At 47.9% G+C, this 20149-nt stretch overlaps 10 protein-coding genes across 10 annotated transcripts; 4 read left to right on the plus strand and 6 right to left on the minus strand.

The window, feature by feature from the left end:
* Nucleotides 1–14: 14 nt before the first annotated feature.
* Nucleotides 15–1652, minus strand: N7537_001112 (aldehyde dehydrogenase family protein; the record flags this gene model as incomplete). Its single annotated transcript, XM_056892170.1, has 4 exons — nt 15–905; nt 962–1395; nt 1454–1523; nt 1602–1652. 4 exons carry the CDS (start codon nt 1650–1652, stop codon nt 15–17), a joined length of 1446 nt encoding a protein of 481 aa, XP_056757165.1.
* A 693-nt stretch (nt 1653–2345) lies between these two features.
* On the plus strand, nt 2346–3936 carry N7537_001113 (pex2/pex10/pex12 family protein; the record flags this gene model as incomplete). The annotated part of the gene is made up of 3 exons (XM_056892171.1): nt 2346–2654; nt 2725–2988; nt 3046–3936. 3 exons carry the CDS (start codon nt 2346–2348, stop codon nt 3934–3936), a joined length of 1464 nt encoding a protein of 487 aa, XP_056757166.1.
* A 268-nt stretch (nt 3937–4204) lies between these two features.
* On the minus strand, nt 4205–4888 carry N7537_001114 (anthrone oxygenase family protein; the record flags this gene model as incomplete). The annotated part of the gene is made up of 2 exons (XM_056892172.1): nt 4205–4776; nt 4828–4888. The coding sequence occupies 2 exons, from the start codon at nt 4886–4888 to the stop codon at nt 4205–4207; spliced, it is 633 nt and encodes a 210-aa protein (XP_056757167.1).
* Nucleotides 4889–5289: 401 nt separating this feature from the next.
* ilv3B (putative mitochondrial dihydroxy acid dehydratase) lies at nt 5290–7220 on the plus strand (the record flags this gene model as incomplete). The annotated part of the gene is made up of 3 exons (XM_056892173.1): nt 5290–5448; nt 5497–5710; nt 5767–7220. 3 exons carry the CDS (start codon nt 5290–5292, stop codon nt 7218–7220), a joined length of 1827 nt encoding a protein of 608 aa, XP_056757168.1.
* A 700-nt stretch (nt 7221–7920) lies between these two features.
* N7537_001116 (RNA 5'-triphosphatase domain-containing protein) lies at nt 7921–10191 on the plus strand (the record flags this gene model as incomplete). The annotated part of the gene is made up of 2 exons (XM_056892174.1): nt 7921–8380; nt 8432–10191. 2 exons carry the CDS (start codon nt 7921–7923, stop codon nt 10189–10191), a joined length of 2220 nt encoding a protein of 739 aa, XP_056757169.1.
* A 483-nt stretch (nt 10192–10674) lies between these two features.
* N7537_001117 (40S ribosomal protein eS19) lies at nt 10675–11608 on the plus strand (the record flags this gene model as incomplete). Its single annotated transcript, XM_056892175.1, has 3 exons — nt 10675–10704; nt 11123–11247; nt 11314–11608. The coding sequence occupies 3 exons, from the start codon at nt 10675–10677 to the stop codon at nt 11606–11608; spliced, it is 450 nt and encodes a 149-aa protein (XP_056757170.1).
* Nucleotides 11609–12280: 672 nt separating this feature from the next.
* Nucleotides 12281–12907, minus strand: N7537_001118 (uncharacterized protein; the record flags this gene model as incomplete). The annotated part of the gene is made up of 3 exons (XM_056892176.1): nt 12281–12310; nt 12373–12602; nt 12727–12907. The coding sequence occupies 3 exons, from the start codon at nt 12905–12907 to the stop codon at nt 12281–12283; spliced, it is 441 nt and encodes a 146-aa protein (XP_056757171.1).
* A 682-nt stretch (nt 12908–13589) lies between these two features.
* Nucleotides 13590–14542, minus strand: N7537_001119 (uncharacterized protein; the record flags this gene model as incomplete). The annotated part of the gene is made up of 2 exons (XM_056892177.1): nt 13590–14362; nt 14512–14542. The coding sequence occupies 2 exons, from the start codon at nt 14540–14542 to the stop codon at nt 13590–13592; spliced, it is 804 nt and encodes a 267-aa protein (XP_056757172.1).
* Nucleotides 14543–15750: 1208 nt separating this feature from the next.
* Nucleotides 15751–16047, minus strand: N7537_001120 (uncharacterized protein; the record flags this gene model as incomplete). Its single annotated transcript, XM_056892178.1, has 1 exon — nt 15751–16047. The coding sequence occupies one exon, from the start codon at nt 16045–16047 to the stop codon at nt 15751–15753; it is 297 nt and encodes a 98-aa protein (XP_056757173.1).
* Nucleotides 16048–16640: 593 nt separating this feature from the next.
* N7537_001121 (putative carboxylesterase) lies at nt 16641–18779 on the minus strand (the record flags this gene model as incomplete). Its single annotated transcript, XM_056892179.1, has 3 exons — nt 16641–18183; nt 18236–18605; nt 18668–18779. The coding sequence occupies 3 exons, from the start codon at nt 18777–18779 to the stop codon at nt 16641–16643; spliced, it is 2025 nt and encodes a 674-aa protein (XP_056757174.1).
* Nucleotides 18780–20149: the final 1370 nt, after the last annotated feature.

Below are 20149 nucleotides of genomic sequence, written 5' to 3' on the forward strand. Positions count from 1 at the left end.
AAACCAGTTGACTATCAAAGACGTGCTGTCTTGATCAAGATACTCTTAGTCTCAAGAAAGCTGTCAAGACTATACAGAAGCCCCTCCCGGCCATTCCCACTCATTTTGAAACCGCCAAATGCAGTGTCCTTAGCATTCGTCGGGCTAGTGCAGTTCACCCCAACAGTGCCCGCATCCAGAGCCTTAGCCAAACGAACAGCACGATCAATATCCTTGGTAAAGACAGCAGCATACAGGCCAAACCCCGAATTGTTCGCCTTCTGAATCGCTTCAGTCTCGGTGAAAAAGGTGTTAATCACAACAACCGGACCAAAGACCTCCTCTTGCATCAGCCGCGAGTCTTCAGCAACGCCCTCAAAGATAGTCGGCCGCACAAAGAACCCGTCATTTGCATCACCACCCAGACTGAGTGTCCCATCCTTCTCCCCAATATCAAGGTATTCCTTGATCCGGTTATACTGCAACAAATCAACCTGCGGACCATGCGTAGTAGCAGGATCGAGTGGATCACCCATCCGGACGGCAGCAAACTTCTCACGGAATAATTTAACGAATTGTTTGGCCACTGACTCGTGCACGTAGATCCGTGAGTTTGCTGAGCACACTTGTCCACTATTAAACTGAACACTGAACTGTGTCTGTGTAACGGCTGTCTCCAAATCCGCGTCTTCAAAGATAATCGCCGGTGACTTCCCGCCCAGCTCCATGTGCACGTGCTTCATGTTTGACTCTGCGGCTGCCGCCTGGATCTTCTGGCCCGTTGCCGTTGAGCCAGTGAAGCTGATACATCGGACGATCATGTGTGATGCCAGCGCTGCCCCGGTAGGGTTGCCGAACCCAGAGATGATGTTGATAACTCCAGGTGAAAAACCCGCTTTCTCGATTAGCTTGGCTACATAGAGAGACTATGTCGAGTGTCAGCTGGCATAGTTAAGTGATACGCAGAAGATATTGCACAAACCGTCAACGGCGCCTTCTCACTGCTCTTCAATACAACTGTATTGCCTGCCGCCAGGGCCGGCGCTAGCTTCCCGGCAAGCATCACAAGCGGGAAGTTCCATGGGATGATAAGTGCTACCACTCCATATGGCTGCTTAACAGTCAGATTTAGGTGGTCTGGTGTGTTAAGGCTGGCCGTCCCCTGCGCGGTCCAACCGCCACCAGCGTAGTACGCAAATAAATCGGCTGCTACACTAGCGTCAAAGAACTGCGAGATTGGCCGGCCAGTGGAGAGTGTTTCGAGCTTCGCCAGCTCGTTGTTTGATTCCAAGATGAGTTGCGCTAGTCTGCGCAGGTATATGGCGCGCTTGTCGGTGCCCAAATCTCGCCAGGCGGGGAAAGCTGCGTTGGCAGCAGTAACGGCATCTTCTACATCTTGTATGTCGGCTGTTTGGACTTTGGTACCAAAGTAGGTGTGAGCAGCATGTTGATTTTTGCGGAGAGGGGGACACACCTTGTGCAACGACCTGTTTGGTGTATGGATATACCACCTTGAATGTTTCCCTACTAGACGATGCTCGAAACTAAAAAGAATTAGTATTAAAATGCATGGTTGATATACAGATAGCAGTGCTAGGAGTATAAACGTAGTTGGTTCCTACCTCGCCGTTAATGAACAACCGAGTCTCAATCTCATTCAGCATAGATTCCATATTGGACAGACTGACAGATTTGGCAACAATAAACCAAGCAAAAGAAAAGTTTAGCCAGGAGGCCAATTCAGCACTGGGCGACAGTTCGATTTATAAACATGCCAGTAAATCCATCACCTGGGCAGACTTCAAGGTTTCAATTAGGACTGCCATTTTAAAATCAATCATTAGTCCTTAGTCCCAAAGCCAAGGACAATTTCCGACAGCTATCATGGGTTTTATTGGGCAATACCGGTTGGAATCATGTACAAAGCTGACATGCATGGATCAATTGAAATGGCTTATGTCGGCTGCCCAGATATCTGTGTTCTGATTCCACCTGGGCAGCAAAGGGTCCAGTGATATGAGCATCTCATCGGTCATTTCAGTCAATGATAAGCTTTCAGTCATAGGGGTTTATATGCATAAGGGTTATCTCCGAGGGGCTTCTGAGCCCACCATAACGCTTTTAAATACAACGTTGTAGCTAGACAGGTACACATGAGAATCCTGCTTGTGTCACTAAGAATTTATAAACTTCTTCACTACCTATAATTTCCAAAAGAGCATTGGAAAATGTAAAATCACGTGAGATACCTCGGCTCTTCCATCTGGGGAACCGAGCGCGGTCGATGAGCGGACCCATTTCCCCGTGTTCTCACGAATCCCCAACTCGTTCCCTCCCATCCTCTACAAACACGTCATGATTTCGCGATGAGTTCAACAAACTTCGCCGCCGCACAAGAACGGGTTCTTGAACGTCGTCGTCAGCGTGAGGCTGAAGCGCGCGCCCGCCATGCAGCACAGCAGCGAGCCTCTCCGATTAGCCCGGCCACCGTCCAGCGTCTGCCATATCCATTGAATCGATTGCCTAGCTCGGGATGGCGGATATGGAATTCCATCAACGGCCGGGATGGCACGCGCCCCGCATTTCGAGTGGGCCAGGTGGATGCTGAATTGTTGGATGAAGAGCTGCTTGGTCTGATGAAAGGCCAGGTCGGGGATGCCCTCAAATACTTCGGGGTACGTTTGAATGCTTGGCGAATGAATCTCTGAAGTGTCGTGATAACCGAGTAGCTGACAATGATAATAGCCTCAAATGCGCGAAGATTGGTCACATGAGATTCTGTTCGCGTTACGGGCTATACTCTTCAAACTATCAATATGGGATCACGATGCATCATATGGTGCGGCGCTACAAGGCCTCAAATACACCGACAGTCGAAGCAAAGGACCCGTTTACTCTTCTCCGACAAAATGGCAGAAGAGTGTTTATGGCTTATTGACGGTTGGAGGGCGATATGCTTGGGACAAGTGGGAGAGCTGGTTGGTGGGACAAGAAGGTGGCTATGATGAGGTTAGTTGTCGACATATTACTCTCTGTTGGCGATGTTTACTAACAGACATTATCAAGCCATCACAGGACATTCGAATGCTATCGCGACTAACGGACATGCTGTCGACATCACACTCCATTGCCGCCTTCGTCTCTTTCCTGGTGTTCCTAGTGAATGGCCGATACCGTACCTTAGTCGATCGCATCCTTCGCATCCGCCTTACTCCGCCATCTGCACAGGCTAGCCGGGAGGTATCCTTTGAATATTTAAACCGTCAACTAGTTTGGCATGCGTTTACCGAATTCCTTCTTTTCCTCCTTCCTCTTGTTGGAATTGGTCGCTGGCGGCGATGGATCGCCCGTGCCTGGCATAAAATGGTCAATTCTGTCCGATCAAGCGGGGATGACGACGAGGTCTCCGATAAACAAGGAGAGCTGGCCTTCCTCCCAGAGCGAACCTGTGCTATCTGCTACCGCGATCAGAACCCTACCACAACAACAGAAAGCGATGCCATGGCGGCTTCTGCATCAGGAGGTATTGTGGGATCGGCGCAGACCGATATCACAAACCCATACGAGACCGTCCCTTGCGGGTGTATATATTGCTTCGTCTGTATTGTGCAGAAAATCGAAGCAGAAGAAGGCCAGGGATGGCCTTGCCTCCGGTGTGGTGAAATCGTTAAGAAGTGTCAGCCTTGGAATGGCGATGTGCTAGAAGAGGCACGGTCGCAGCCTGGTACTGGGAAGATTGTTGGCTTTGCCATTGACGGAGAACCGGATGGCGAGACCCGCAGGGCAGATATTCACCAAGAAAACTCATTAGGCAAATCCAGCCCGTTGCAGGAGATCAGCGCCGATGAAGCCCTGCAGCATTCAGAGCAATGGTCCACCATTGAGAAAGAGTCCACAGAGGACGATGGTGCAAAAAATACGAACGAGGATGATGACCAAAAGCCTGCTTCAACATGAAAGCAACCCTAAGGTACACCTCTCACACTCTAAATGCTTTCAGGGTTATATGCTGGCCTTATCTTCTCCGACATGTTTATATAAATATACAATTACTTGGGTAGCCGCGGTAGATATGCAACTTGCAACCCAAATAGAAATTTGACGATACCCATACTTGAACATTGGAATTTCAAATGTTCCTTTCAGAAATCATACAAAGGACCCGTGGACTAATTTAACAAGAAGCAGAGAAGATTCAAACCGTCACACATTTTAGTATTCCTGTTCAAGGAATTATCCAGCTGGAGACAGCAGCATAGAACCCAATGCCAGCCCCGACAAGTGGGAATGCAGCCCTGATCAAATTCAACTGCGACCAATGCTGCAAAAGTTCATTCACCTCGCTATCATCTCTAGCCCGCTTGGCCTTCTCCTGCGAACTAACCACCATACCCTCAGTACCATCAGTACCCTCAGCACCGGCCGCATCATCGCGTTTTGCATGAGCCTTCAGTTTGGCATTTGTCTTCTTCATGACCGTGACTGTAAAAGGTGCAATGCTCATCGTAACTCCCACAGCAAGCAGATAGCATGTGGACCAGCTGGACCCAAAGATATCCGGGGCAGGGGTAGGGGAGTCCTGCAGTTTCCAGAGCGCGTAAAGGTTTGCGAGTGAAGATACCGCGGATATACCGGGGAAAATCTTGCTGCCACGATCATACAGATCGAGCCACTGGTGTGTCAAGTGAGCGGTCGGGGTTCCTGGTGTATCTTGAAATGGCAGTGTTGCGCTTGGTGGACGACGAGCTGGAAGGATGATATTTGGAATGCTCATTATTGACAATGTAGCAATACCGCCTTGTGTACTGTGAGTGTCCAGTCATCTGTTGCGCAGGTGATGCTACTCACTTGCTGCCACTGCACAGCCAAGCGTCCCTATTGCCTGCGCGATCCTCACGTCGGTGGCCATTATATGGGTAATCTAGTACTCAGAAAGGATTGCGATGAAATAATTGTAATGAGGCAGAGCTCAAGGTGCTAGTACCGAGTATTGCTTTCATAGCATATGTATGACATCATCTATGATACGGTAGACTCCCTTGCTACCTTGTAAATAAAGTACAAATGCAAATATAAATATATATCCAGCTTTGACTATTAATAATGTATACAACTTTATACGTAGATCGGAAACTAGGCCCAACTCCGATCTGCTCATAAATCGGCCGCCTCTGACTGGACAATGAACGTGGGGTTCTGGGGTCGGACATCCCTGCGTAGTTGGAGCTTCCGAGGTTGTGTGGGCTATAATTTTGGTCAATTGCCTCGACAATTCTTTTTGGTTTGTTTTGTTCCACCACATATATCATCATGGATCCTTCTAAGCCAACCGTGCCTAGCACTCTCAGTGAGGCCAAATACATCAACTTCCCTTCTTTGCCCACAGATGCGAAGCATCCGGATGGCTCCCCCGCACTCAATCGTCACTCCCACACTATCACCAGAGGCCATGATTTTCCCGGCGCACGGGTAGGTTGACAATGAAAACATCGTGAGGTCCATTACTGACCGCTGTAGGCTATGCTCTATGCCGCCGGTGTCCCAGATAAGGAGGCGATGGCCAAGAGCCCACATGTCGGTATTGCCTCGGTATGGTGGGAAGGGAACCCATGCAACATGCACTTGATGGACTTGGCCAAAACTGTCAAAAAGTCAGTTCTGGAGCAGGAAATGCTTGGGTGGCAGTACAACACGATTGGTGTTTCGGACGCAATCACCATGGGCAGTGAAGGTTGGTTTGGCCATCAATTCTCACCGTTAAAAAAAGAGATAGCTAACCCCCGCTAGGAATGAGATTCTCGCTTCAGACCCGAGAAGTCATTGCCGATAGTATCGAGACTGTAACCTGTGCCCAATACCACGATGCCTGCATTGCTATCCCCGGCTGCGACAAGAACATGCCCGGTGTCGTAATGGGCATGGCTCGCCATAACCGCCCCTCAATTATGATTTACGGTGGAACTATTGGAATCGGCTACTCTGAGCACTTGCGGAAACCCATCAATGTCTCAACATGCTTTGAGGCTGCGGGTGCCTACGCCTACGGTACCCTTCGCCAACCCGACGATGGCGGTGACCAAACCAAGTCTCAGGATGAGATCATGGATGACTTGGAACGGCATGCCTGCCCTGGTGCCGGCGCCTGTGGTGGTATGTTCACGGCGAACACCATGGCCACTGCCATTGAGTCAATGGGTCTGTCACTGCCCGGCTCGTCGTCCACCCCTGCTGAATCGCCATCCAAGATGCGCGAGTGTGTTCGCGCTGCGGATGCTATCAAGGTTTGCCTGGAGAAGAACATTCGGCCACGGGACCTACTGACCAAGCGATCCTTTGAAAATGCTCTCGTTATGACTATGGCCCTGGGCGGTAGTACCAACGGTGTCCTCCACTTCCTGGCCATGGCTCGGACGGCTGGTGTTGATTTGACGCTGGATGACATCCAGCGGGTCAGCAACAAGATCCCCTTCATTGCCAACCTCTCACCCAGTGGCAAGTACTATATGGCCGATCTGTATGAGATCGGAGGTGTCCCATCGGTCCAGAAGCTGTTGATCGCAGCGGGTCTGCTCGATGGAGATATCCCCACAGTGACGGGCAAGACGCTAGCCGAGAACGTAGCCTCATTCCCATCCTTGGCCGAGGGACAGGATCTGATTCGCCCATTGGACAATCCAATCAAGGCGAGCGGCCACCTGCAGATCTTACGTGGCAACCTTGCACCAGGCGGGTCCGTCGCCAAGATTACCGGCAAGGAAGGGCTGCGGTTTGTTGGCAAGGCCCGTGTCTTTGATAAGGAGCATTGCCTCAATGATGCCCTGAACGAAGGCCGCATCCCGCGCGGCGAAAACCTCGTAATCATTGTACGTTATGAGGGCCCCAAGGGCGGGCCCGGAATGCCGGAACAGCTAAAGGCCAGTGCCGCGCTGATGGGAGCCAAGTTGACCAACGTGGCCCTTATTACTGATGGACGGTATTCAGGTGCCAGCCACGGTTTCATTGTCGGCCACATTGTGCCCGAAGCCGCCGTGGGTGGTCCAATTGCGCTGGTCCGTGATGGGGATGTCGTCACCATCGACGCTGAGACCAACTCGCTTTCAATGGATGTCTCGGATGAGGAGCTTCAAGAGAGACGGCGTCAGTGGACCCCCCCTTCACCGCAAATCACTCGTGGTGTGTTGGCCAAGTACGCACGTTTGGTCAGTGATGCATCACAGGGAGCCATGACGGATCTCTTTTAATGAATCATTATGATATGCCCCCTGAGTGTAAATGTATATAGCATATTTCGAGGCAGTTGAAATAATGTTACTGATCTACCGTGTTCTAGAATACCGTGTTCTAGAAAAGGGATAAACATTCGAATTTGATATGATCTTCGTGGCCCCGCTTGAAATTGGCCAGTAGTAAGTAAGAAGCCACCCATGCTGACCCTGGGGGTACTATGAAATGGAGTCCAATACCGACATCTTGGGAACCATACTATACACAGTACATCGTAAGGGGCAATAAGAGAGCAAGGGATATACATAAAACAAAGAAGACTAAATTATGCTAAACCTTGGAAGACATGCCTAAATAGAGTACAAAGGATATCAAGATTTCAAGAAGTACTTCTCCTTCCATATTAAATGCCATAATCAAGCAAGTCCCTTCCCAAACTTGTGGCAAGAATAGAGTGGACCAATGAATGACAATGACTCACCCCCACGCCGCCCCTCCCGAGGCTGTGAGTGGCCGAAGCTGAACTCTTCTGTGCTTTTTGGTACTTTTTCTTATTCTCACAACTCATTTCAACGTTGTCGATCTAGCCTCGCTTATTGGTCTTAACGCTATTTGACCTACATCCAAAGAGCATCGGGAGCGCCGTCGCGTGATTTTTGGCCAAATCACTATCGGGGGGCTCTGAAAGCGCCCAGAACGCCCCTCCGGTACTTAATCATGGGGTCCGACGCTTTCTCCGCCCTCTACGACTCTTTAACGTCTCAATCTAAATCCTCAAGTGTCGCGGCTGTCCTGCGATTCTTTCACTCGGTGCGCGCGACCGCCCAAAACGCTTCTTCCTTCTCCTCCATCGCCAGCTCTTTCCGCGGCCTATACCGCAATGACAATGTGAATTGGGGCCAGATTGTGTTTTTAAGTACCTGTGTGATCGCCATGACTGGATGTGGATTGTTGTCGTCGCTGGTGAGACACAAGCGGTCAGGGTCAAAAACCTCTCGTGCGCAACGTCCCGCCACTCGCAAGGCCTCGACCAAATCTTCGAAGACTCTGAGTTCCTCGGAAGAGGATGACTATGAAGATGAAGATTACGATAGCAACGCATCGTTGCGACATGGAACCAACCCCCGCTACAAGACGAAAGAATGGCAGTCGGACACTCAGCAGCAAAGCTCTGGTGGTAGGTAAACAGCTCATCTTTCGCTTGGGGCTTTCATTAACACTCGCGCAGCATACGAAACCGACCCGGGAATTCTCAAGAAATTCACTACATACAACTCCTACACTACCTCGGTAGCTACCTATCCCGCCATTCGCACCTTCTACAGCCCACATCCACATCTAGCTCGACTCCCGACCAAACCGACTCCTGTCCCACTGGTCGTAGTTGTTCATGGGCTCGGCGGGTCACTTGCACAATTTCACCACCTCTTGACCAGTTTGTCTAATGTCGCTTCATGTTTTGGTATTGATTTGCCCGGGTGCGGACTGTCCAAGTTTGAACCCACAGATTGGAATGCGTACACTGTGGAAGCTCTGTCCGAACTTTTGGCTGAAGCCATTGATCAGCACCGGGACCGGGAGTCCGGTCAGGAAGTCATTCTGGTGGGACACAGTCTCGGATGTTCCTTGTCTGCCCTCTTGGCTTCCTCGACGTCGTCTATTGGCGTAAAGGTGAAAGAGCACATAATTGGCCTTGTTGCTGTGTGCCCTCGAGCCGATCCTCCATCTGCGGAAGACACTACCAAGTTTCGCCGAGCGCTCTATGTTCCTAGTCTAATTTTCGATCTTTGGCGTCGCTGGGATAGACGTGGAGGCGAACAAAGTGCTAGTGTTATGCGGATGGTCGGCGTCGCTGCCGACGTGGAAACGCGAAATCTCCAGGTCCGCTTCAACAAGCAAAGTCGGACACCTGTTTGGCGACGCATGGCATGGGGCACACTGCCCACCTACGATAATGAGGGCCACCCGATTAGCGGACTCCCTGGTCAACAGGTCTGGGCGGGAATTTGCATGCCGGTGCTGTTGGTCGCGGGAGAGACGGATGCTGTGACCAAACCGGTGGAGGTGCAGAAACTTTTGAAATTCTTTGGTGATGCTTCAGTCCATACCACGATTGATACCAGCGATAGCAGCATCATCCCAGACGCTTCGCAAGTCCACGACCACATGTCAACTCCAGTCGGCGATTGCGCCAACGAGAAGGTGCTTGGTGTGCAGATCTCCGAGAAGCATTTGGAGGCTGGCCAGCGGAAGCGAGTGGTCAAATCGGCAATTTTGCCGGCACCCGCATCTCATGCACTCCTCTACGACCGGGCGACCTATCGCACTCTTGCAGGGATTATCCAGGATTTCCTCTCGTCGAATGTCGACAAGCGTCTCGGTCTGGGCTGGCAATTGCAACACATGAACACATCTGGAAAGTGGGATGTCAAGAACCTCGCCAAATGGAAGAAGGTTGCCCCAGTCTCGGAACGAATTGCCAACACATTTGCCGCACTTAAGATGTTGCGCGAGGTTGACGAGGAACACAACCCTGCGGCTTTCTCGGCAAAGTACCGTGGACGCATTCACGCTGTTATAGACATCAGTCATGAAAGTCCGGTCTACAACCCAGCCGAACTGGAGAAGGGTGGGGTTCGCTACTACAAGCACCCGACTATATCCAAGATTCCTCCAACTCCAGACGAGACACGCGACTTTATCGCTCTAGTCAATAGCATTCAAAAGGATATTGATGAGAAGATGGAGCAGCGTACAGAGGAAGAGAAGCTTCTACCACGTCCAGTGGTCGGAGTTCACTGCCATTATGGCTACAACCGTACTGGATTTATGATCGCTTGCTACTTGATCGAGCATCTTGGTTTCGGTGTACAAGATGCCATTGACGAGTTCAACCGGTGCCGACCTCCTGGTATCCGACATGGTCATTTCATTGACACTCTATTTGTGAGGTATTGTGTTGGGCTGAAGAGAGCGCCCACGCTGTAATTGGGAATCATTCAGGCGTTAAGATCAAGGGATTAGGAAACGGGGTACAGCTTTGAATCGTTTCAAAGTTATGAATAATGACAACTACCATGAGATAGATTTTAATTGGTGTATAATTAGAACATGAGACAATCACATCGTTCCGGGGGCTCTTCAAATAATCTTTCATCCATCACCGATTACTTTATGTCAAATAACTATTTCATACCTTCCAATGGTTATATTTATGCCTGTAACATCAGGCACCAAGGGGGTTGATGTGGAGCCTTAGTTATCAGGCATGAGTTGGGCCATATCACATGACCCAGCTTAGGGTACGGCTAACCCAAAATGGACAAGCGAACGGCACACAGACCCAACCCGCCCAGAGTTGTGTGTGTCTTGAAATTTTGAGCGACTCTTCGACTTCGACCTGCCCACCTCGACGCCCAACGCCTCTCTCTCTCTAATCCCTACCCTTCGACCCCTCGACAAGTCGCCAAAATGGGTGGTGTTACCGTTCGCGATGTGGACGTAAGTGTCCTGCTCGATTTTAGGTGATCGGTCAGCTCTGGTTTGCGTGATGTGGACGGTTCGTTTCTGGATGCACGGATACCACAACATCGGTCGGATTATATCGCCAAGATGGAAATGCGTCGGATTACGCACGCAATAGGCGAATGATTTCATTGCCTATGGGAAATATGTCGAATATTGAAGGATGTGCATGCATGTTTTGAGGGGCGAATATTTGATGCTAGATCCGTCTATCTGTCGGTATTCGCCCTGGAATACTCGATACAACGACTGCATAATAGCGAAACACTCCATACGACGAGTGATGAAATGTTTCCAGAAACGAATCCGCCGCATCTGCAAATCCACAGGCTTTTGGCCGATCCACGCATACCTTGATGAGCCATAACTAACATGACTTTTCTCCCCTAAACAGGCGCAGAAGTTCATCTCTGCCTACTCTGCTTTCTTGAAGCGTCAGGGAAAGCTCCCCATCCCCGGATGGGTTGACACTGTCAAGACCTCTGCTTCCAACGAGCTTCCTCCCCAGGATGCTGACTGGTACGACCGCATCAAATATCAAGCCACGAAAATTCGAACAAACAATTGACATTTGCTTTTTTCAAGGTTCTACGTCCGCGCCGCCGCCTGTGCCCGTCACATCTACATGCGCAAGACCGTCGGTGTCGGCCGTCTCCGCAAGGTCCACGGTTCCACCAAGAACCGTGGTGCCCGCCCCGCCCACCACGTCGATGCCTCCGGCTCCGTCGACCGCAAGGCCCTCCAGGCTCTTGAGAAGATCGGTGTCCTCGAGACCGATGAGGACAAGGGTGGTCGCCGCATCACCCAGAGTGGCCAGCGTGATTTGGACCGTATCGCCAAGACCACCGTCGATGAGGAGGAGGAGTCGGATGAGGAATAAACGTATCGCAATGGGCTTTTAATAGTTCGGGGATAAGTCGTTTGTTTTTGTGGTTTTGTCTTCGCTACGGCGGCAAGATATTGGAAATGACGGCACAAAAATAAAAATTCGGAGCTTGCGGTCCCGTGCGCGACTTTACGTTTGTTTCTTTTTTCTTGTTCCACTCCATATTTTTTTTTCTGACGACCAGACGGGGCTACTAGCGGAGAGAGATATGGGCGGTGCAGAGTGCATGAGGATGAGGCATCATTATCCGGAGACTTGAACGAGAGAAGAGAGCGGACGAGACGTTCTACACAATCCTTCCCCTCTCTCTCTCTTGTCGAGGGGAGGGGATCTTTTTTCCCTGACATGTTTTTTTTATGATCACCCTCACCTCTTTGACCCCGATCCAACCCTACGGCGTCTTTGTCCCTTTTTTTCTCTCGTGGTCTCCTGGAAATAAAGAGCATGTCTAAACACTTCAAAACTGTTCCGTCCTCTCTCTCCCTGTTGTAGGTGTAGATGTAGACGTCTGATATCATTTAACTACCAGCAGATCCTTAGCCTTACACATGATATAGATCGACATACTCCAAAAACCAAATCAATTTATATCCAGTCATATTGCTATTGAGTTTATGCAACTCTGTTCTTATGTATGTACCAGACAAATCTCAAGTCCAATCTACTTCATTGCTTTCCCGACTGAGCCGCGGTATCCTATAAGACAATCAATCAGCACAAACACCACCTTGCAGCTAGCAGCACAAGGATACACTCACCAAGTAAACCTGATAAAACTGCATCTTAATATCCTCGTCTCCCTTCTGGGGCGCGAACACAACCCGTCCAGCCCAAGGCACATAAACATCGTTATCGGGGTTAGCCTTGAGTCTATAGTTTACGCCACCGTACAACATGATCTCATCATCGCCGCCGAAGTAGATCTGCGTTGGCATGTGTCGGCGCGAAGCAACGTGTGTCCAAAGGCCGTGGCGGAGGGGGAGGATTTCTGTTATGCAGTTGGTTTTATTAGCTGGGGTACAACCCAATGTAGATGTATATTCTGGAATGTAAATCAACTCGGCTATATAGCTTCACCAATGTTAAGGGCGGGAATCGGATGGCCACCATACCGCTTGCGCCCTTGGCCTCCTTAGGTCCCATAATGAGCGTTGCATCTTCAGTGAAGCTCTGGACGTATTTATCATGCAGGGACTCGGTGTCGCTGGTGCGGTAGAAGTCTTCCATGAATGCAACGAGCGCGGCGCCGCGGGGTGGTGCGCGAGCAGTGTCGTAGGCAATTTTGTAAGACATGTTTTGTAAGTTAAGGAGGAATGATTGCAAGTGAAAGAAAGAGAAAAAAAAGAAAAGAATGTGAAAATCTACAGTTCTTGCAGGATACGTCTATTTCAGGAGGGGGAACATCGGAAGGGACGCATCCGATCTTATCAACGACAATATAGGGCGAAGTTTTTCATTCTACCTTTTTATATGGACCAATGGACATGATATTAGACTTTGTACCAAGGCTAAATATTGATGCATGTGAGGTCCTGCTGGATCTAAAAAAAAGTACGTGGTCTACATAGTACTCGAAGTCGTATGCTGTACTTCGGAATGGTGTCGGAAGTGGACATACCCTCAAATATTAGCCTTGACAGTCACCCATTTAGAGATTTGTACATTATATTATCTTGGTAACTTCAAGGGATGGCCTTAACACATTAATGGATTTGATATATTCCTTATATTTTATGAAATAAACGTGTTTTCAGTATAATGCTTACATTTCGACAATTTTGCCTGATATATTCAATATCTTCCTAAATAATATTACAATACAAGAGCTTTATTAATGGGGTCGGAAAAGAACTACTGATTATTTTAGTTAAGAAGAGCGAGAGAAAAGAGAGATAACAATGCTGGAAAAAGAGAGAAAGGAAGGATACAGGTCTTGCTCCCTTGACAAATACACACATATTCTTCTCCAAGCAGATCATCCATCGCGTGGAATAGGCCTCTCCTTGGGCCATTCTCCTCTCATGTAATCACGTTGAAGCGCCTCACGATAGGTGGTCCTTTCATAGGTGTAACCTCCCCCTTGTTCCCTTTCCAGTTGCATACTCATCACCACTCCGATGGCGCCCTCTTCGTCATCCTGTGCCTGCCACCATCGCCAATCCTCTCCAGGGTGGTATTGTCTACGGAATCTGGTATGACCAAAGTCGATCATAGTCAACTTGAACTTGTATTCGGAATCCAAAGTGTTGGCTAGATCAGGTTGCACGATAAAGCACCTTACATTGGTATCGTCATTGAGGATCCCATGGCTCATGATATTGTTGACAATCTCGATGGCTTTGTCAATAATTGGCTTCCATTCTTTCCTGGGGGCATGTTCGGCAATTTCAGGTAGGGGGAATCCTTCGATGTATTCCATAAGAATCCCAGGATGTTCGAAATACCGACTGATGGGCTGATCTTGGGTGTATGTCAGCCCCAAAATTTTGGTACGTGCAAAAATTCGGGGAACATGAATTCCCTGCAGATCTTTCATCGTTTCATATGCTTCGGTCTCAGATTCGTACCGGAATTGCTTGAAGAAACAGAGATCTAGCTCATCGCCTAAGTAATCCCACTCCTCTTCTTCATTTTCAGATTCCCCTGCATCCTCAACCGCTGCATCGAGATTGCTGGGCTGTTGTTCCCCAGTTGTCCCATGGGTTTTGGTAGAATTTTTTCCACTGGCTTCATCATTTCTGTTGATCTCTTTAGTTTCAATGTCAATGATCTTATGATGCCCCCAGGGAAGTACCGCGGTGACTCCAGTATGAAAAAGGTGCAAGGTTAAAGTGGAACAGAAGTGAAAACACAGAAGTAAAAACAACTGGAAACAATTAGAAAGAGGGCAAACACACGGTACAAATATTTCACAATACAAAGAGCCATAAAGATGCCAAAAATAGAGGAGCAAAGCACAAGGGGAGAAAAAAAAAGGAAGAAAAGCTTTCTTTCATGCAGAATACCGTGCCAACTGTCAGTCTAATGATATCTCCCCATACATGACGGGTAAAGACTCTTTAAATTAAGAGTTATACATTGGTACTTCTATCTCTAGTGTTGTCTGTCAGGATTTCTAATTAGGTGATATCCCGAGGAGGATGGGGGGTAACTGAAACACTGAAAGGAAAAAAAATCCAAAGCACCCTAGAAGCCAACAGTTTCTGATCCCCTTGGGGGTGTTCGCAGCGCTATCAGCTTTGTAAATGGAGTGCGAAGGGGCAAAGCGGCCAAAGGTCAAATGCCTGATTTTGTAGGAATGATGCCTTTCTATGCCTGAATTATAGACTACTTTCGACACCGCTATATACCATTATATTATAAATTGAAGCTATTCCTAGTTATACACACTATATATAAGAATAGTTGGTTGGTTATACGGCCTTGTCATGTTTTTTTGGGTGACATGTTTAGATATATTTTTGGCTTGTCTTTTTAGATATTCTCTTTAGATATCTTTTTAGATGTCTTCTTAGGTATATATAAAGGCGGCAAAAAAAGCACACGTATATATAAAACAAGGCATAATTCAGGCATATTCAAGCATCAAGCCTAAAAAAATCAGGCATTTGACTCATTTGACCTTTGGCCGCTCTGCCCCTTCGCAATGGAGAATTTAACTCCAAATTTGACTACGATATTCATGCTATCTCTCACTATGAAACTTGTAGTATGTAGCAGGTACTCTCTTACGGGATTCCGCTTCAATTAACTGTTTACCTAGGTTTACATCATTTATTATGTTGAATGGATGGACAGAAAATTGTTTCTATGATTTACTTTTGCCTAGGAGTGAAAGGTGGGTGTTTTGTTTGGTGATAGAGGTGATAAGCCAAGGCTCTGATTGGTACAAAAATGGGGAAACAAGCGAGAGGACGAGAAACAAAGGACAAGAAACAGTTCACACTTAAATAAAATAGCAAATACTCTGTCAAAGAAAGATGTTATAGTCAGTATAATTCGAGGAATGACCCAAAAATGAAATCCAAATCATCCACTGCACCCGGGGTTGAAAGCAAGCCCTGAAAGTGGTTGCAAAAACAGACTGGTGATTCTTGAGAAAGATCTCTATATTCATACTTGTAGGCTTGGTTGTTCTACTTGCCGATCTTACCGAGTTCAATTGTAACAGCATCGATAACATCCTGTGAGGTAGGAGGATCGGTCGAACCATTCTCATTCGGGTTGCCCGGCATAGTGAAGTTTAACAAAGGCTCCTTTTCGTGCAAAATCAGAACCCGGTACTCTGGTGGCTGAGTACTTGTCTTCATGCTCTTCATGACATAGGCACCACGAGCTGACGCCTTACTATCACCGTGGGCCTGGGTCCAATCACCTTTGTCCCAAAGGCAACTCAAATATTGCGGTTTTATATTAACCAAATAGTCCCTCATATTATGATTACCCCTACGAACTTTATTGCTTCCCTTTCTAGGCATCTCAAAAGAAAAGGATGATCTCTGTAAGATTTATATAGTGAATAATGAGTGCAGTCAAGGTAGATCAAGATGAGATCGAATGGTTGGAGTCTTTATATCGAGACGGACCATCATGGCTTTTATTACTCTAGCAAACAGCAATCCAAGAGATCGTTTAAACTATCCGACACAAAGAGATAGCTAAAGAATGAAGAGACCACACATAGGGTTTGTATCTACAAAAATCATGTTCGAGCACCATCAAAGACACTACAAAGGGATTGAAGTTAACGGGACTGGGGAAAAGAGTTCTAGAACGACCCTTGAAACGAGACTATCAATAAAAACTTTTCACCCCAAAGGACCGAAGAGGCCTTCATATTGGCTCTGAAAAAGAATCTATGAGACAAATTCAAGTTTCGTGTAGAATAGATCTTGGTGCGCACGCTGTCAATATCAAATCCATCTATGATCTTGGCTATATCACATCAATGGAGCTCACATCAATGGAGCTAGAATATACAAAGCCCTTCGTCTATACCCAAAAGAACTAATACGTTTGTTCAATTCTAAGAGTTGAAGTAGTCCAAAGGCAGTTTCAACGCACGACATTGTTCCAATTCATCCAAGCCCCTCATCTTCGACGGCCACTGAAGCAGCCGAAGCTGACTTTCTTTGCCAAACGGCTCCCATAGTCCAGCTAACTCAATTTCCCGAGTTGTATTATCATATCCTCTTGCCTTCAAAAAGGCCAAGTCAGGAGTGGGTTTAGCCGCCCTCGCAAAACTCGCCCAAGAATCAAGCACATACTGCCCAAAGGGTAGATCGAACTCATCGCGGAACGGGAAGCCCTGACGACGGAAACTTCCAAACACGTAGAACAGCTCACCAGAATGACATTTAAAGTACTCTTGTCTAGGGTCACCATTTGGGAACTCATCTGTGATGGGAGCGTTGCACACTGGGGCATTGGGCGACCAGCCGGGCATTTGGTATGAACGGTTGAACTCGTAGTAGAAGAGATCGGGGAATATATGTGTCCTTGAGCCTGTATTTGCAGTTGCCTCGTCGATGCAGCGAAACATTCCATCTGTAGCTACGCGGGAGGAAGTGTTGAAGATATCGAGTGTAGTGTTGGCAGTTGATGGCACGGGGAAGAGTTGGCTTGGTGCAATTGATTCAGGTAGACCAGATTCATTAAGGAAGGACTTCAGAGTTTGTCCCAATGCAGGATAGCCTATCATTGCAGCACCATCATCTCTCATAGTACCGACCATCAAAGGCACATTGGCGGTCGATGATGAGTTTGTTAAATCCAGTTCCGAGCTTCGGAGGTAGACACCATCAACAACCAGATACCGTGCCGAGTCAGCGAGATTTGCAATAGTCGATGCGGGGAGTTGTCTCAAACACTCGACTGGTAAAGCAGCATCCGTGCAGTTTGTCTCTTTGAGAATAGCATTCCCCACGATGTCCATCAACTGCGTGATGGTATAGTATTTCGAGTAGGTTGTGCCATAAGCCAAGCCACCAAGATTGCTCTGCATAATTGCACTAGCAAATTTACCTCGTGCTGCAGGAGAAGCAAGTAGTGCCCGTACTGAGGCTGCCCCAGCCGATTGGCCGAAGATGGTTACCCTGTCCGGATCGCCGCCGAAGTCCTGAATGTTCCGACGAACCCATTCCAGTGCCGTGGTCTGGTCTGCCAATCCGTAGTTCCCGTTGGTTTCGCCATCATCTAGTGCGAGGAATCCCAATGTCCCCAGGCGGTAGTTTATTGTGACGACCACAACATCACCTCTCGAGGCTAGATTGCCGCCGTCAAATGTCGGGTCACTACCAGTACCGCTAGTGAAAGCTCCGCCGTGAATCCAAAGCATCACAGGTTTGAGATGGCTCTTTTGAACTTGGGTGCTCTTGGGAAGATAGGGAGTCCAAACATTGAGGAACAAGCAGTCTTCTGAACCGGTTGTGCCTTGTGTGCAGTCAGAGCCATAGTCAAGAGCAGAAGATTTCTTTCCGGTCCCTTTATATACTTGAGAATACGCCCATCGTCGGGGTTGTTTAGCATAGCGAATTCCCAGAAACCGGAAACTGAATCGATCCCGGAAGCTATGTTTTGTTAGAATAGATTGCGAGGTTCTGGGGAAATACTAGTTCCTACCCAGTGAGATATTCATCGTTGGAGTGGACAGTTGCCTGCCACTGAGCACTTGTATTTTGGAATGTACTATTGGAAAAAGGAGCACTTTGTGTACAAAGAACGGGCAGTTTTTCGTCCGCAGAGGCTTTATTAACTCGACCATTTGTGTCGATGGTCGACAGTTTGCGGTGGTCCGAGGCAGTCCAAAAACGTTGGTTGCGAGTGTATTTGCCTTGGAATACAAGGTAGTCCAAATCACTTTGGATATTTCTATAACTAGAATCTGTCCCCCAGAGAGATTCCCCAAGCCTTTGACAGCTATCATTGGCTTCTTGCCATGATCGCGCATCAAGTACCAGAATTCCTGAACCAGATAGAGGACTTTCGGTTTCTATTTCAACGGTCAGTCTTTGATTCTAGATTCCGATTTCGGGGAATATTCAATATGCGTACCTAGCAGATCATTATGAATGAGAATGGAAATATCAGAGTCCAAAGACTTGGGGCTCACTGCTGCGTTCGCAATGATTGCCAAACAGAGGAATGCAAATCCATAGTAGACCATTATGGTCAAATATCTGATGAACTCGAAAAAGTTCCTCTAAACTACCGGAAAACAACATGTTTTCCTATTTATATTTGCGCTTTTTCCCCCTAATTATGTATTTAGGCACTTGAACCCCCGCGCCGGGGAAATAGCCTTAACAGAATAGGTGAAGATGCCCCATTTATCCGATCGTTAGAGTTTAACCTCAGTTCTTCAACATCGTGGTTTAGTAGGAATTAAAGCTTGTTTTGCCTAAAATCATAGCAATATAATGTGTGTACATAGTAGTGAAGGCATCTGCTATCCCCCGCACCGGCAGGGATTTTCCCCACAAAGGTTCCAACACATGAGTGCAACACATCAGTGTATGTAACAACATCTCACAGAAACCGTAGACAGTGCTCAAGTCTATGCTTCATACCTTCATACTACAGTCGACCACCCCCACCCCCACCTACCCCAGAGAATCCTCGCTCAAAAATATCACCCGCAGTTCCAAAGATGCGAAGCACGTCTCCCAACCACTTCTTTTAATCCCAAGTCCCCCAACCTCAAACCCAAGGCCCTCCTCCAACAGGACCATAGTTCTCCTAAGCTCATTCCAAGATCATAATCTACTCATAGATCTGTTAGACCTAAAACAGGCGTCTCACCTGCGACCTGCATACATTGAGAGCTACAACTGTAAGCTATAGGGCCCCTACCTGGTCTTACTATCTAGTGATCCCGGGGATACCGTCACAGGGGCTGTGTATGAAGTACCGACAATTGAGGACACAGAGAAACTAGCGGCTTATAGGAGCCCCAGCTACACAACCATTGCTTGTTCAATTCAGTATTCGGATGGCCAATCTCCCACACAGGCAGAAGGGTACGCGTTTCTCTTCGTGGGGAATATGCGTGATCTGAGTGAGGGGTCTTTTGATTGGAAGATTTGGTTGGGGGACATTAGGAAGAAAGAATTGAAGAGGGAGACGTGGGGTAGGCTCATACTTCGGAGTCCGAGACGGGAAGTTATAGAATGTACGAATGCACACATACTGCGCAGAGTCAAAAAATAGCCCTTTCCGCTTATCACTTTGAATTTGAGTCAGATTGTTGACTAAGTATCGTCTGACTACCTGTAAGCAACAATTTCAAGGAAAGCATGACCTACAATATAGTATCGCATGACCAAAACGTAGTATCAGCAGAATCAAAAGTTGGTTTTGAACACCGCGGGGGAAAATAGGATAAGCGACCAGGAACCGATCATGGCATAGACAACTTGGCGATCAACAGGAGGGTAAGTAAAATCCTCAGCGCACCACTGAGGGGTTAAAAATGTATAGAATGGTAGAATGGCATAGAAGGTGACATGCAAGGCTAGCTCGTCACCCGCATCTACT

This window comes from Penicillium hordei, assembly GCF_028827395.1.
Source record: "Penicillium hordei strain IBT 12815 chromosome Unknown utg000001l_segment0_segment0, whole genome shotgun sequence".
Lineage (NCBI taxonomy): Eukaryota > Fungi > Ascomycota > Eurotiomycetes > Eurotiales > Aspergillaceae > Penicillium > Penicillium hordei.